Source organism: Catharus ustulatus, chromosome 2 (assembly GCF_009819885.2).
Source record: "Catharus ustulatus isolate bCatUst1 chromosome 2, bCatUst1.pri.v2, whole genome shotgun sequence".
In the NCBI taxonomy this organism is placed as follows: Eukaryota; Metazoa; Chordata; class Aves; order Passeriformes; family Turdidae; genus Catharus; species Catharus ustulatus.
In genome coordinates this window covers 10,927,031-10,939,644 of record NC_046222.1, presented here as the reverse complement: position 1 = coordinate 10,939,644, position 12,614 = coordinate 10,927,031, and the positions used below count along the sequence as shown (strand labels likewise).

At 40.2% G+C, this 12,614-nt stretch overlaps 1 protein-coding gene across 4 annotated transcripts in view; it reads left to right on the top strand.

The window, feature by feature from the left end:
- The window catches only part of LOC116992504 (SAM domain-containing protein SAMSN-1-like), a 73,272-nt gene that overhangs the window by 44,979 nt on the left and 15,679 nt on the right, over positions 1–12,614 (top strand). For 3 of the 4 annotated variants that reach the window (XM_033052201.1, XM_033052200.2, XM_033052202.1), the window contains 3 exons: positions 9,497–9,568; positions 10,137–10,295; positions 12,320–12,440. In XM_033052201.1, coding sequence (XP_032908092.1) covers positions 9,497–9,568; positions 10,137–10,295; positions 12,320–12,440 — 352 coding nt within the window. The remainder of the gene's footprint in view (positions 1–9,496; positions 9,569–10,136; positions 10,296–12,319; positions 12,441–12,614) is intronic. The other variant, XM_033052203.1, reaches the window with a different exon arrangement.

Genomic DNA, 12,614 nt, shown 5'->3' with positions numbered 1-12,614 from the left:
TATACTTTCTTTGGTTTATTCCATGGGTACACAGAAATCTGGATAATTAATTCACCTGTACAGAGTTTTCAGGCTGCTTAATTGCCAGTCATAAAATCTTCTGGGCCCTTTCTGGAAAGCTGAAGGTCAAGAGCAAAGGGTCTTCTATCTCATCACCCAGCACTGAAGCTGACAAGTTTTCTCTGGCAAGAAGCTCTAGTTCTGCACCATTATGTCTTCTGGTGGAGTTTTAGTCCTTTTTTTATCCTTCTTTGCCTTAATTTCTTTTATCATCTTCACAAGAGCATCCTAGCAGTGCTGAACTTGATTTCCATGACGTGTAGAATGGTCCCTTCCTTGAGAACTGTAAGCAGTGTGAGTTCCTCTACTTTTCCATGCTGCATTTCATCAGAGAGTGTGGCAGATTTGCTGTTCTTCCAGGTATGTTGAAGGACAAATGGGGCATGAGTCCCTGAATATTTGAGGACTTGGCTTTAGGCTTTTCTGCAGTGCTCCTCATGGCTTCTTCAGGGGGAAGATCAACACTAGAGGAATCCTGCCCAACCAGAAAACATGGAGCACTTTCATGTCTTCCCTCTGCCATTATGCTCGAGACAGGGATGGAGATGTGTCACTGACAGGCTGCAGCCATGAGACAGAGAAATCAGCTTCACTTACAGCAGCACAGCCAAAAGCAGGTGTGTGAATAGGAGACAACACAGTGGCCAAGGCAGCTGAGTGAGCTCACACAGCTTCTCTGCTGCCTCCTCCTGTACAAAGGGGATGCTCAGCTCCACCGCTTCTGGACTGTTTCACTCACCACAGCTCTGCTCTTTGGCTCCTACACTTCTGTCTCTCTGCCTCCTTCTTTAGGATCAGATGTAAAGTTCAAAAACCACTTCAAAAATCTGGAAAGGGGATTTTGTTCACTTCTGGATAAGCAGCTCAGAACCTGTGGAGAGGATGCATGAAATGACTGATGATGGTAGAGCAGGCATTCAGCTCTAGCACAAGCATGTTCCAGGGCTCTTCTGATGCTGGCTATTGGCATGTTTGCATTATTTTCTCCCTGTCTCTATAATGGAGTTTATATTTGCTTGACTAATATATCTTGTTAATTGTGGTAAAATGTTTGAAAATATCTTTGTGTTTGCAATTTTAGCCCACATCTGAAGGAATGGGAAGAGGCAACATCTTCCGACCCCTTTGTGACAGCTTTAAATTGTGTGGTTGGCACAGCTCCCTTTGCAGTGATAGGGATGATTTCAACAGGATTTGGAATGTTAATCTGGGGCTCAAAGCACACCTCAAAGCCCTCAGTACTGTGTCTGCCTCAGTAGCAGCACCTCACTGGGGAGTGTCTCTCCACTACTGGTTCTCGTGGAGGCTGCGGGAGCAGGGCAGGGGGAAAATGCTCAGTCTCACTTTTCTCATGTGTCAGGATGAAAACACACTGCAGGCACCTGGTACACTTGTTTTTCATGAAATGAACCTGTACTTTTCCACTGAGCTGTGATCACAAGGACCCATGCCACAGAGATAATCAAATGGAGAGAAAGAATTGATGTGCCCTTACTGGCACCCCAGTGAGATGTTGATTGTGTTAATTCCTTTCCTGGAGTGACCTGAACAGAGTCAGGATGATACCTTCAGATTCCTAGATTTTTTTTCCCTAGGATTGCAATTACTGAGTTTACACTACAAAGCAAAGACAGCATTTAATGCATTATAACTTGTGCACTAAGAAGGATTCTTACACACTCCCAAATCATACAGAAACCCTGAGCTGGCAACCTTCTTTAAGCTTCCATACAGAACCAAAAGCTTGCTGAACTTATGAGTTCAAAATTCCCAGGAGCGCATTTAGGATTCCCAGGCATAAACTGTGCGAGCATGTCCAGTTTTTGAAGGCTGAGAAGCTGCAATGAAGTGCCACGTGTGCTTTCTTCAACTGGGCAATAAGGACAACTTTGGCCTGTGGATGACAAATGCCAATGTTGGAACACAGCCATTTGACAAGGGAGGACACAAGAAAGAGAAGAAATGGTGACTTTAGTCTACATTTCAAAGGAGTCAAAAGTTAACCCACTCTAATGAGTGTAGTATTTTATTTCTTTGTTAGTTTTTTTGCTTTGTTTTCCAATATAAAAATAATTTAAATAAATGGACATACAGATCTGATGAAGCACTCAAATTCACAGTGACTGATGATAGATACTGCACTGAATTTTGCTTCTCTACTGTAGTGCATCTCCATTAAGGCAATTTCAGCTAATCTCACTATGGATTCATTAATCAAGTGTAGTCAAGATGTCTGAAGGGAGATAATGAGGGGGAAAAATGGCCTACTGTTTGGATCTTATTCTTCAGCTAGTTATTTTGTTTATCATGCTCCATAATATTTGTACCCCGAAAAATAAGCTCCAGTTGCAATTAGTTATCATAACAGATGACTAGGACAGCTTTACTTACAAATTCAAAATCATCCCATAAATAGATCAATTAATTTTGTGTTCTCTTTACATCACATTCGTATACAGTATCAGTTAGCAGTGAAATGGAAACAGGGTGGACTGGTGCATTTTAAAATTTCCTCCTTTTTTCCAAAGATGCAAACATCCATGGAGATAAAGTCTCTAATCCCACATCTTTTTCTCTAGGCACTAACATCCTGCAGTATCAGCAGTCCTTAGTATCTTCCAAAATTTCTCCTCTGAAATGCTCAAGAAAAGATTTGTTCATTTTTTACTTACCTTTTACTCATTTAGAATTACATACAGTATATCTGCCCCACATAAAGCTGTCACTATATTACTTTAAAAAAAAGAAAAAGTTGAGATTCTAGGAGCCCGGTGGGTTTGGAGACTGCTGAAGATGGGAATGTTTATAAGCTCTGTGATATTAACTGCAGCACTCAACCTCAGGTGACATAAAGCATGCAAAAAAGAACTTTCTGTCAGTTTTATTATTTCTAAAAAGGTTCCCCTTGAAAGAGAAGAGTGACCTTGCTCTGCTGAGCTGACATATGCCACTGAATTAATGGCTAGGCTTTGCTGTAGGGAAGCTTGCAGAAACATTACAACTCCAATGGCTGAGTTTGCTGCGAACATTAATCAGGGGAACCAAGATGATGTATCAAACACTCATTTAAAAGTAATAAAAACTAACTCTCTTTCTGCCCCCCTCCCCCAAGTTTCTTAGAATTAGCTTATTGTTGGTCATTACCTGTTGTCAAGGGTAAGACTGCAGCAGGGCAGTAAAACTCGAGTAAGGGCTTTCTGAAGTTTGCTTACTCTTCAGAAAAAGAACAAACGAGCTTTTGAGACGGTCAGACTTGACCCTGACTTAGAGGTTATTTTTTTAAACGTTGTTTCCATTAGGAAGGTCATTTGAAGGAACACCTTCCACTGAACAGCCACATTCCCACCTCCTCTGCCAGGGCAAGCTGGTTGTCCCACTCGTGGGTGTGCTGGCCAGGCATGGGGGTCCCTGTAAAAAAGTGAACCTTTGGGGCTGGATTCTTCTCAGCTCCTCTTTGGGGATATGTATTTTTGTCTTCACTTAAAGCAAACATGCTTGTGAGTAATTTCTCTCACACAGGAAACCCAGCAAAACCCTGCAAGGTCAGGACCTAGATAACACACAACATTATTAAAATCATGCTGTATAAGTAAGCAGGGAAAGAACTTTAATTGAAGCTGCTAGGTGATTTGGGTTTGAAATGTGAGAATTCTTCTGTGAACTCAGCTGGTTTGAAGAGGAGGAAGTTTCAGGACAGGAAAGATGTTGGTATTTAAGGGATTAAAGATCAAAGCCTGCAATGCTTACCAAGTGTTTAACCATTCTTTACTCAGGCAGCGTCCCCTCTGCTGCAGTGATGGTTTTGGGGAGGGTGGATTTCAAGGCTCAGCCCTCTGTGTTTCTGCCCATGTGTAAATGAAGGGTAAAAAAGGGATAGCAGGGAGGTGGAAGTGCACATCATGCCCAATCCTTAACTGTCATTTTCATAGCTCCTCTGAGTTTGTCACACATCCTTAACCTTCTTTTAAAGTCATTTTCTTTTCATGGTTTTGTGTGCCACTGAAAGTCACTTTTAATTAAATGTCATATAAATAATAAAGTCTTAATTACATAATTATTGCAAATACCTGTGTGCACACTCCCAGAATTGGACAGACTGCCAGAAGAGCACTTGGAGTGACTTTTCTCACTGGGAACTGAGAGTGCTCTGCAGCAACTGGGCAGCAACGCCGGTGCTCAAAATTCAGGGTCAATGTGCATTTAAAGAAAGTGGAGTCAGATCCCTTCCCCCCTTGCACATTTTGCAATTCTCACTTGCAGAAAACTTTCCGAGTGTTAGGACTGGCTTTTCCAAAATTGCTTCCTTATTTAGTCCCTCACAAAGCTGTTTAATCATCGCAGCACATTTTTTTTTTCCAGACTAAACTGCCTCTTTGCTCAGATGTCCTGCAGGGCTGCCCCTTTCCAGAGGAAGGCTTACAGACCTTGCCAGCAATCCCACCCTGGTTTAACTCCAGGAGCAGCAGCTGTGCCCTTGTTCTCAGCTGCCCCACGCCTGCCCAGGGCAGGGTGCCCCTGGAAGGCAGCTCTGGAGGCTGGGTTTGCACTGGGGATCTGGCTGGGTTCTTGGGAGCTACGTGCCTGGTGTCAGCAGGGATTGAGGCTGGAGAGAGCCAGGCTGGTACCACTTAGAGGCACTGATAAAACAGCTGCTCAGTGTTTGCTTTGGAGAGCGCGGTTTGTTCACCTGGGGGAGTGCTAGGTATGATTAACTCATTTTTTATTTTTTTTTAATTCACCTTTGCTTTTCCAGTCCTTTTCCACTGTTAAAATTAGGGTGTTTGATCTGAGGCTTCGTGGTGGCAGCTCTGTTCAAAGTTCACTTTACTTCCCTCTCTCCCCCACGTCCATGCAGCTACTGAACACCAGGCCATGATAACAACCAGTCTTTTATAGAGTCATTTTTAAGCCAGTTAAAAATGCCATTTCAGTAGATTGCTCTATTTGAGTTAGCAGGAACAAGCTGTATCTTTTTTATTGCTTTTGACTGGTGAAGTGCAAGGTTTAGGCCGTGTTTCATGTGGGCTATAAAGTTATATTAATGTGTTGGTTAGTGGTCAGAAGTTCTGTATGTGTAACTAATGTGTAAATAGGAAAAATTCCATGTGGTAGAGAGGTCATGGTGTTTTCTCTTTTGTTGCTTCTCTTACCCTTTGGAGAGATGTTTAATATTTTATGCAAATTCCCATTCTTTATACAGAAGTGAGGACTTTTTTTTTTGGTGGTGTTTGGTTTGTGGGGCTTTTTTTCCCACAGAACATCCAAAAAGCTATAAATTGCTATCCTGCCATCTGGGAAAGTAGGAGACAATTCTTTTGATTATCTATGCAAGAAGATGAGCTAGCAGAGTGGAAATATTTATCCCTACTTGGTAACTCTTTCATTCTCAGAGTGGTCTCCTCCTTCTGAAGGGACTAGAACCATCAGAGAATAGAACAAATGAATCAAATCCTGATCTCCACTTATCTCCATCAATCAGAGCAGCAAGAACAGGCTGTTCTCTTGAGGGCTGCTGTGTCTGCTTTCAAAAAAGAGGGAAGAAGACAAGTGCCTGTGACAGGCAAGGAAATTGAGCAACATGCTGAGCTCCCTTTTTATTACTTCCAGTGTCCATATTTGCCCCTATACAGCTTACATGGTTTGGGTAGTCTAAGGATGAATGGAAGTTAAAAATTTAAATGCATGGAGGAATTTTAAGAGATTTACTTGTGTGAGAGGGTCAGTACAAAGCCTTTGACACATGTGGGACTTAAAAGATATTTTGAATAGGACTTGAAGCAAAATATAATGGGCCAGGATTTCTGACAGCAGGCAACAAGATTGCTGAGCAGTGTGAATTGTCCAAAGAAAAATATGGGATTAATATCTCCCATAATGTTTATTTATCAGGATAACTGCTGTCAGTTGTGGCTCAAAGGTTGTTTTTAGACACAGGGAAGCTCTGACTAGTTTGTCACAGACAAGAACTTACTTCTCCTATGGTACCTCCTACAAGGGAAGGATGTTTTATAACAGAAAGACGTGGATTGCAGAACCTGTTGTTGTCTTACTATTTGCATACCATACCATATTATTTTCTAGGGAAAAATAATAGGCTATTTACAGACAAACCAGACAATCAACTGCAGACTGTCCAAATTAAAATAAACAACGATTACAGAGCACTTATCCCTGTAAAAGGATTATTTAAAGTTCCTGGATTTCAGGGAATAAATTATATACGAGAAGATGGAAGAAGGTTTTCAAATACTTAAAAGTAGCTTTGATATTTTCTATTATGTTAGATTGGAATACTGAATGGGAAGAGATGAAAGTTACTGCGTTGATTTATAGAAATCATTTGATCAGTCCTTGTGCGGGAAAACACAGTTGTTTCTCCCTCTGCCCATGCCTCCATTAGATTTTACTGAGCAAATTCATATTTGCTTAACATATCCCTGGGTAGCTCTTGCATGAATTGAGCCAGAAAAACCACTTAACTTTATAGGATGCTGAATCCTGGTATCAAAAGTCAATAGCGTATTTTCTCTTAGTAGCTTTGCATTTACTTTAAAAGCTTCCCTTCACCTGGAAATAAGGCCTGTCCATATCTTCACAAAGTAGGTGTTCCCTGACACTAATGCAGTGACTGACACTACTGAAAGTAATAGTCCCATTTCCTTTGCAGCCAGGAGCTCCTAAATCTGCTTTTCGTTATCAGTATAATGGGGCTGGATACATTTTTAAAAGGTGGTGCCTATTGATTACTTAATGGAAAAAGTTAGTATAGAGAAGTGCTGAAGCAGCCCTATTCAGTGCTCTCCAGTGCAGCAAGACCATTATCTAGAACAGTGGAAATCATCCTGTAACCCTTATTAATATTTAATAAGGATGAAGCAACACTGAAGTACGCTACCAAATAGCCCAAGGCTCCTGCACATGTAGGATATAAGGTTGTTTCGAGGGTCAAAAAAGAATAACTGATTTCCCTGTGCTCAAGCTGTTTATAGGTAAGACCAGCACTAAACAATGTTTTCCCTCTTGTTCATTTTAAACTATTTCAAGCACATCTGCACTTTAATATACACTTATTCCTACTAGACATATTCGAGTGTTGGAATGCAACAGAAAGGTCAGTGTATGTTCAGAGATTGCTGAGACAATTTTAAACTTTCCCTTCCCAGTATTGCTGTGAATCCCAGGCTCCCTTCTCCTTCCTGCTCTGTGCTGCAGGGTACATTTGGCTGGGTTGACAAGCTAGTGAAAGGTGTTAATCCTGTCTAATAGAACCATAATCCTCAGGGCTGTGTTTTATATCATACTATTGAGCTAACCCCTTGTCACAGGACGTTCTTCATCTACTTAATAGTAAAGCTTTTTATTGGAATTTTAGATAAAAATTAAATGTAGAATTCAGATTGTCATTTTCTATTTCACAATGTAAAAACAAATACACCACAACGTTTAGACAAGAGATTTTATAATAAATTAAGAGGAGACCTGCGTGATATTTTTGTCTTTTTTTTTCCTCCTCAGTGAATAGTAAATGTCATTATAGTTGTTCAAAAATATTCACAAATCTGGGTCAGTTTCTTCGAATAACCTTTGGCTGGAAATATTTTTCAGGTTAGATGTGCCCAGAAATATAGGAGGAGGGGAGGGAAGAGGATGTTTTTATTCTTTTAAGCTTCACTGCTTAGATTATGGAGCCAAAATACGGGTAGACTTTTCCATCTGACTCTGCTCAGGCTCCCATTGCTATGTCCACATTCATTTTTTGGGGGAGGTGGCAGAACTGGTTAATAATAAGTTTGGGGAAACAGGGAAATACATCAAGGAGAGATTTCTCCTTAACCTCTGGAAGCAGGTCCAGCATCAGGCGTGCCTGCAGTGTGATGGATCCCAAACCAGTCCTTTGCTCCTCCTCTTTTGTTGTCCAAAGGATGTTCCACCTCTGCTGCTTCTCAGGCTGCCTCATGACAATTCTTGCCTGGTGGGGAACGCTGAAACTCTGTAATAGGAAAGCTGGGAGCTCGAAGCTTGTGGAATTCCTGGATTGACAGCCAAAGGAGGGAGCTGGAGATGGCAGGTGAAGAGTGCACAGTGGGGGCTTTAGAAATCTGGGGGAGATGAGGAAATGACTCATGTGGCTGGGGTGGGGAAGAAAGCAATGGAACAAGGAACTAGTTTGGCTGAGATCACATGGGCAAGGCAAAAAAATGAACAAGTACAGGAAAATCTGAAGCCCAGATAGTCTAAAATCACTTATTAAATCAGACAGAATGTATTTATTTTGTGGTTTGCTATTTTAGTTCAGTGTTTTTTCCCTCCAGAGGGGATTTTGAATACTCAAGATAGACTGAGATTGTATTGCCTTATATACAGTAGTGAACCCTACTCAAGAGCTCTCATACTGCATTAAAGACTTCCATTTAGTGTGGAAGAGGGAAGTACTTATAAAAACACAAGTCATTCTAGATTTAGCTGTGAGTGTAGGTGAAGACATAAAAACAAGCTCTTAAAGACGCTGTAGAGTGGAGAGATGTCCAAATTCTGGCTGGTTTTAGGGCCACACTCCCAATTTGTCATCAATGCCAATTTTATGCATTTTGCCACCATGGGCAGTGCAGTGTCAGGCAGCTCTGACAGGTATTTCTGTATGACCCCACTCCTCATAATCTGCTGTTCCACTTCCCTATTTCCATGTCATTTATCCACATGCAGAAAGAGGAAAAACTGGAGGGAAGTCAGAGCAATCCATTCACTGTCTCTTAATGCACAGCTCAGGCAATGCAGCTTTGTTAAGCCAAGTAAAGCTGTGGTATGGCAGAAAATTGTACCCATTTATGTCTAAAAGTCAGAATTTCTAATTGGAAAATTGGGAAGAAAAGCACAAACCCTGCCTGATTATTCTGTTACTTACTCCCTCTGCAATGTGTGCATTTTGGACAAGATGTATTCATAATCCTCAGCAGTCTTTGCTCATTCCTGATGGTAAAGAACCATAAATTGTCTCCTCAGCTGCAAAAATACATTGCATAAATTGCCACAATTTACAACACCAAAAACAAGTCTATTGCTTGTATCATGTTTATGAAAACACTTTTTTTCTTAACTCATAAAAAAGTCTTTCTTTCCTGCAAATAATGTATGGTTATCTATACACAGAAATGTGAAAAAGATGTAGAAGAACTCATAAAATTATCTACTACCTAATTATTATTTGAAGCAATATTGTTTTTCTTGTATTTTTCTACTTCCACCTGTAAATTCACAATTTTTTCCCCCACAGTCACCTTTTATTTTGTTTCTAGCCGGATGTAGCAGTTCATGGTCCACTGATAGGGGAGGGATTTTTAACATCAACAGGTGGCTTAGCAGTTTTATTTAAGTCTCAATAACAGAACAAAGCAGAGCACCAGCAGTGAGTGAAGGTTTGTCCTCTCTTCTTTTGCAGCGCACAAGCAGCTTTGGAAGCTTTGACCGCTTCAGGCATCACTCCATATCGAAGACAGATGATTCAGCTGAGGTCTGTAGAACACAAAGTTTAAATTTCTGCAGTTCCCTTTCCCATGGCAGTTATGCAAAAACATTGGGGAGCTATTGTGTGAATTTTACAGTGGTGAGAACTTCTCTTGTGTACCTGCATCTGAGTGATTGAGGCCTTGACAAAACTTAAAGAGACTCACACCTTAACTTTGGCACTTTGATGTAAAATTAGAAACAATTTTTTTTTAAAAAGTGCAATTCACACTGGTAAATGCCCAAATAAACCAGCACTTTACAAGTAACCCACAGATATCTCACTTTTGTTTTCAAGACCTCTGCAAAATTTCCCTCAATTCTTATTGATGTTAGGGATAGTAAATAATGGGAAACAGCATTACCTACCATAAAACATATTTTCTTTCTGTCATTCATGCCTAGAGCACTGTGCTGCAAACCTGTTTAGGTACAAAATTTCCAAGGAAAATGGCCATGACTGAATTTTGTCATGCTAACTTTGTTAGTGTCCTTAATGTTTCCCCATAATTCCTGCTTCATTATGCTGCACTTTATTTTTGTGGTGAGTTATTGCTTGCTTTTTGATTTCAAAGCAGATATCTGAGCTGGAGACTATAAGTGACATTGGGGAAGCAGTACAAATCAAAGCAGCAAATAATGGAGGAAGTCTGAGTAAGAAGATGAGAGCCATTTCACTTACCATGAAGAAAAAGATGGGTAAAAAATACATCAAGGCACTCTCCGAGGAGATGGTAAATACAGCCTAAGAGCCTTGTGTTTGTTGGAAATATATGTGAAGTAAAAATATTATGTGCATTTTTTCTGTTCATGTTTCAACTGTCCTCAGCTGTGACAAACCATGAAACCAGGGTAACAGCACATACTGAATTAAGCCAGCTTTTGGCATGTACCTGTTCTTTCTTGTGCATTTTAGTGTACACACATATCACATAGTAAGGGGCCAAGAGAGTCATAAGAGTTTTACATCATTTAATTTTGCTTTTTCATCAAGGAACATTTCTATGAGCATGTGTGTAAGAGCACAAAAAAACTCTCCTCATGTGGACACAAGGGAGTATTGGTTGAGCCCCATCATCAGCGTGATGCTCAGTTAGTACAAAAAACTTCATTAGAAAAATTTATCTCCCTATACAAGAATTATTTCTGAAGTCCACTTTGTAAAGGTCAGCCAGCATCCTAGAGAATTCCAACTCATATGCCTTATCTCCTTTTACCTTATCTAATCTCAGTGAAACTATCTTTATTAATCATAAAAAAACCCCCATAATCTTGCATATACCGCAAACCCTGCTTTCTCAGTCCTTTTTATCAGTAAAAAATTTAAAAAATTAAAAATTGAAAAACTTAAAGAAAAAAACTTGTCACACTGAAAAATCAAAAAACCCACCAGCTAGTCTGCATCCTATCTCATGAGTCAATATCCAGTAAGGATAAATAAATAAATAAATAAATAAATACATAAATAAATAAATAAGGAACCTCACAAGTGGAAAATAATTTTTCACGGGATACCTTTAAATAGTTTTTGGAGGACCAAGAAAAGGATCCGTTTTTCATTAGTCAAGTTTTATTTTTTTCCTAAATGCAATCCATGATCTTTATATTGTATTTTTATATTTCCTTTCTACACATTTAAAGCAAAAATTCCCATGTCAGAAATTCAATGGATTATCTGGTTGGACACACATGTAGCGTGATCTTCCTTTCTGCAGGAGGTGATGACAATCAATACCAGCTCCCTGATTAATCTGTTATGCTGCTGGCTGGTGTAACAAGCACCATTCTTGTTGAAAACCAGGATAGTTCTTAATTTCAGTGTTCTGCTTGATATGTACCTGTATGGGTCTCTGCTTCACACATGCAATATCATCTTTGCTTCATCATTTAACTGACGAATAACTATATTTTCCCAAATACAATGTGCTGAAGGAAGTTTCAGTTGCATAAGGATATCACATGCACTGGCAACATGATGAGTTCTGCTGGAAAATCCTTCAGTTTTGAAAGATCATCTTTATTTCATTTATTTGTTACATTGTCTCTAACTTAACTGTGAATATGGATCTTATTGTTTTGAGCAGGCTGTGATTCCTGAGGTGTGATTTCTTGGTATAAACTCATTTAAGGGGCTAATTTCACACACTGTTAGACTTTGTGAGAGAAGCATGTACCTGTTAATTCTGGAATGCACTGGATTTGGAGGACAGGGAGAATCTTGGGCAGTGGGGTGAGCACGGTGCTGGAACACAGCAGTGCCCTACGTGTGTGCAAGCTGTCCCCAGCTGCCACCAAGCAACCACCATCTTCAGAAGTTCAGTGTAAAACACAGCTTAAAAAAAGTCCAGTGTAAAACACAGCTGTGTCAGCCAGCTCTTCACCACCTTCTCCCAGAACTGAGCTTTATATTCCTTTCTCTGAGACAAGCAGGCAAAATCTTATCAGGCTGCCTAAAAATTTCCCACTACAAGCTTCCAGCTCTGCCATGGTGTGTTGCAGTCTTCCTGGTTTAGCTGTTGGAGCAGGGATGGGATGGAGTGAGAGGGGTAGAACCAAGACAGGGAATTTCTCCGTGACTATAAAATACTGGGGATGACTGTTGGGCATGGTTAGTATCAGGCATCAACCTCTAAAATGCCTTCTCTCACAAATAAGTTCTTAATAATGATGAGCTAATCTCCAATAATGCTTTAAAACAAACAAAACAATTTCTCTGAAATACATTTTTTGGGAGTTAACATTTGATTTTGTGTTAAAGAATGAAGAGGGAAAAGATGACAATGATCCTGGTGGTGGAACACACACTGAGAAGGTCTCCCTAAAAACCAGTGACTCTTTGGAAAGTCTCTATAGTCTGAACAGTGGCCAGAGCTCATCTAGTAAGTACAAGACACCTGTACTTCTTATTCAGTCACTGGATCAATATAGTTATTGCTTATGTCTGTGGAATCAGAGTTGGTGGTCAAAAATGCAATGGTAGAGAGCTCTTCAATCTGGCAGACAAAGTGTAATTTGGTTAAATGGGTAGCAGCTAGGGCAGATATGCATCTCTC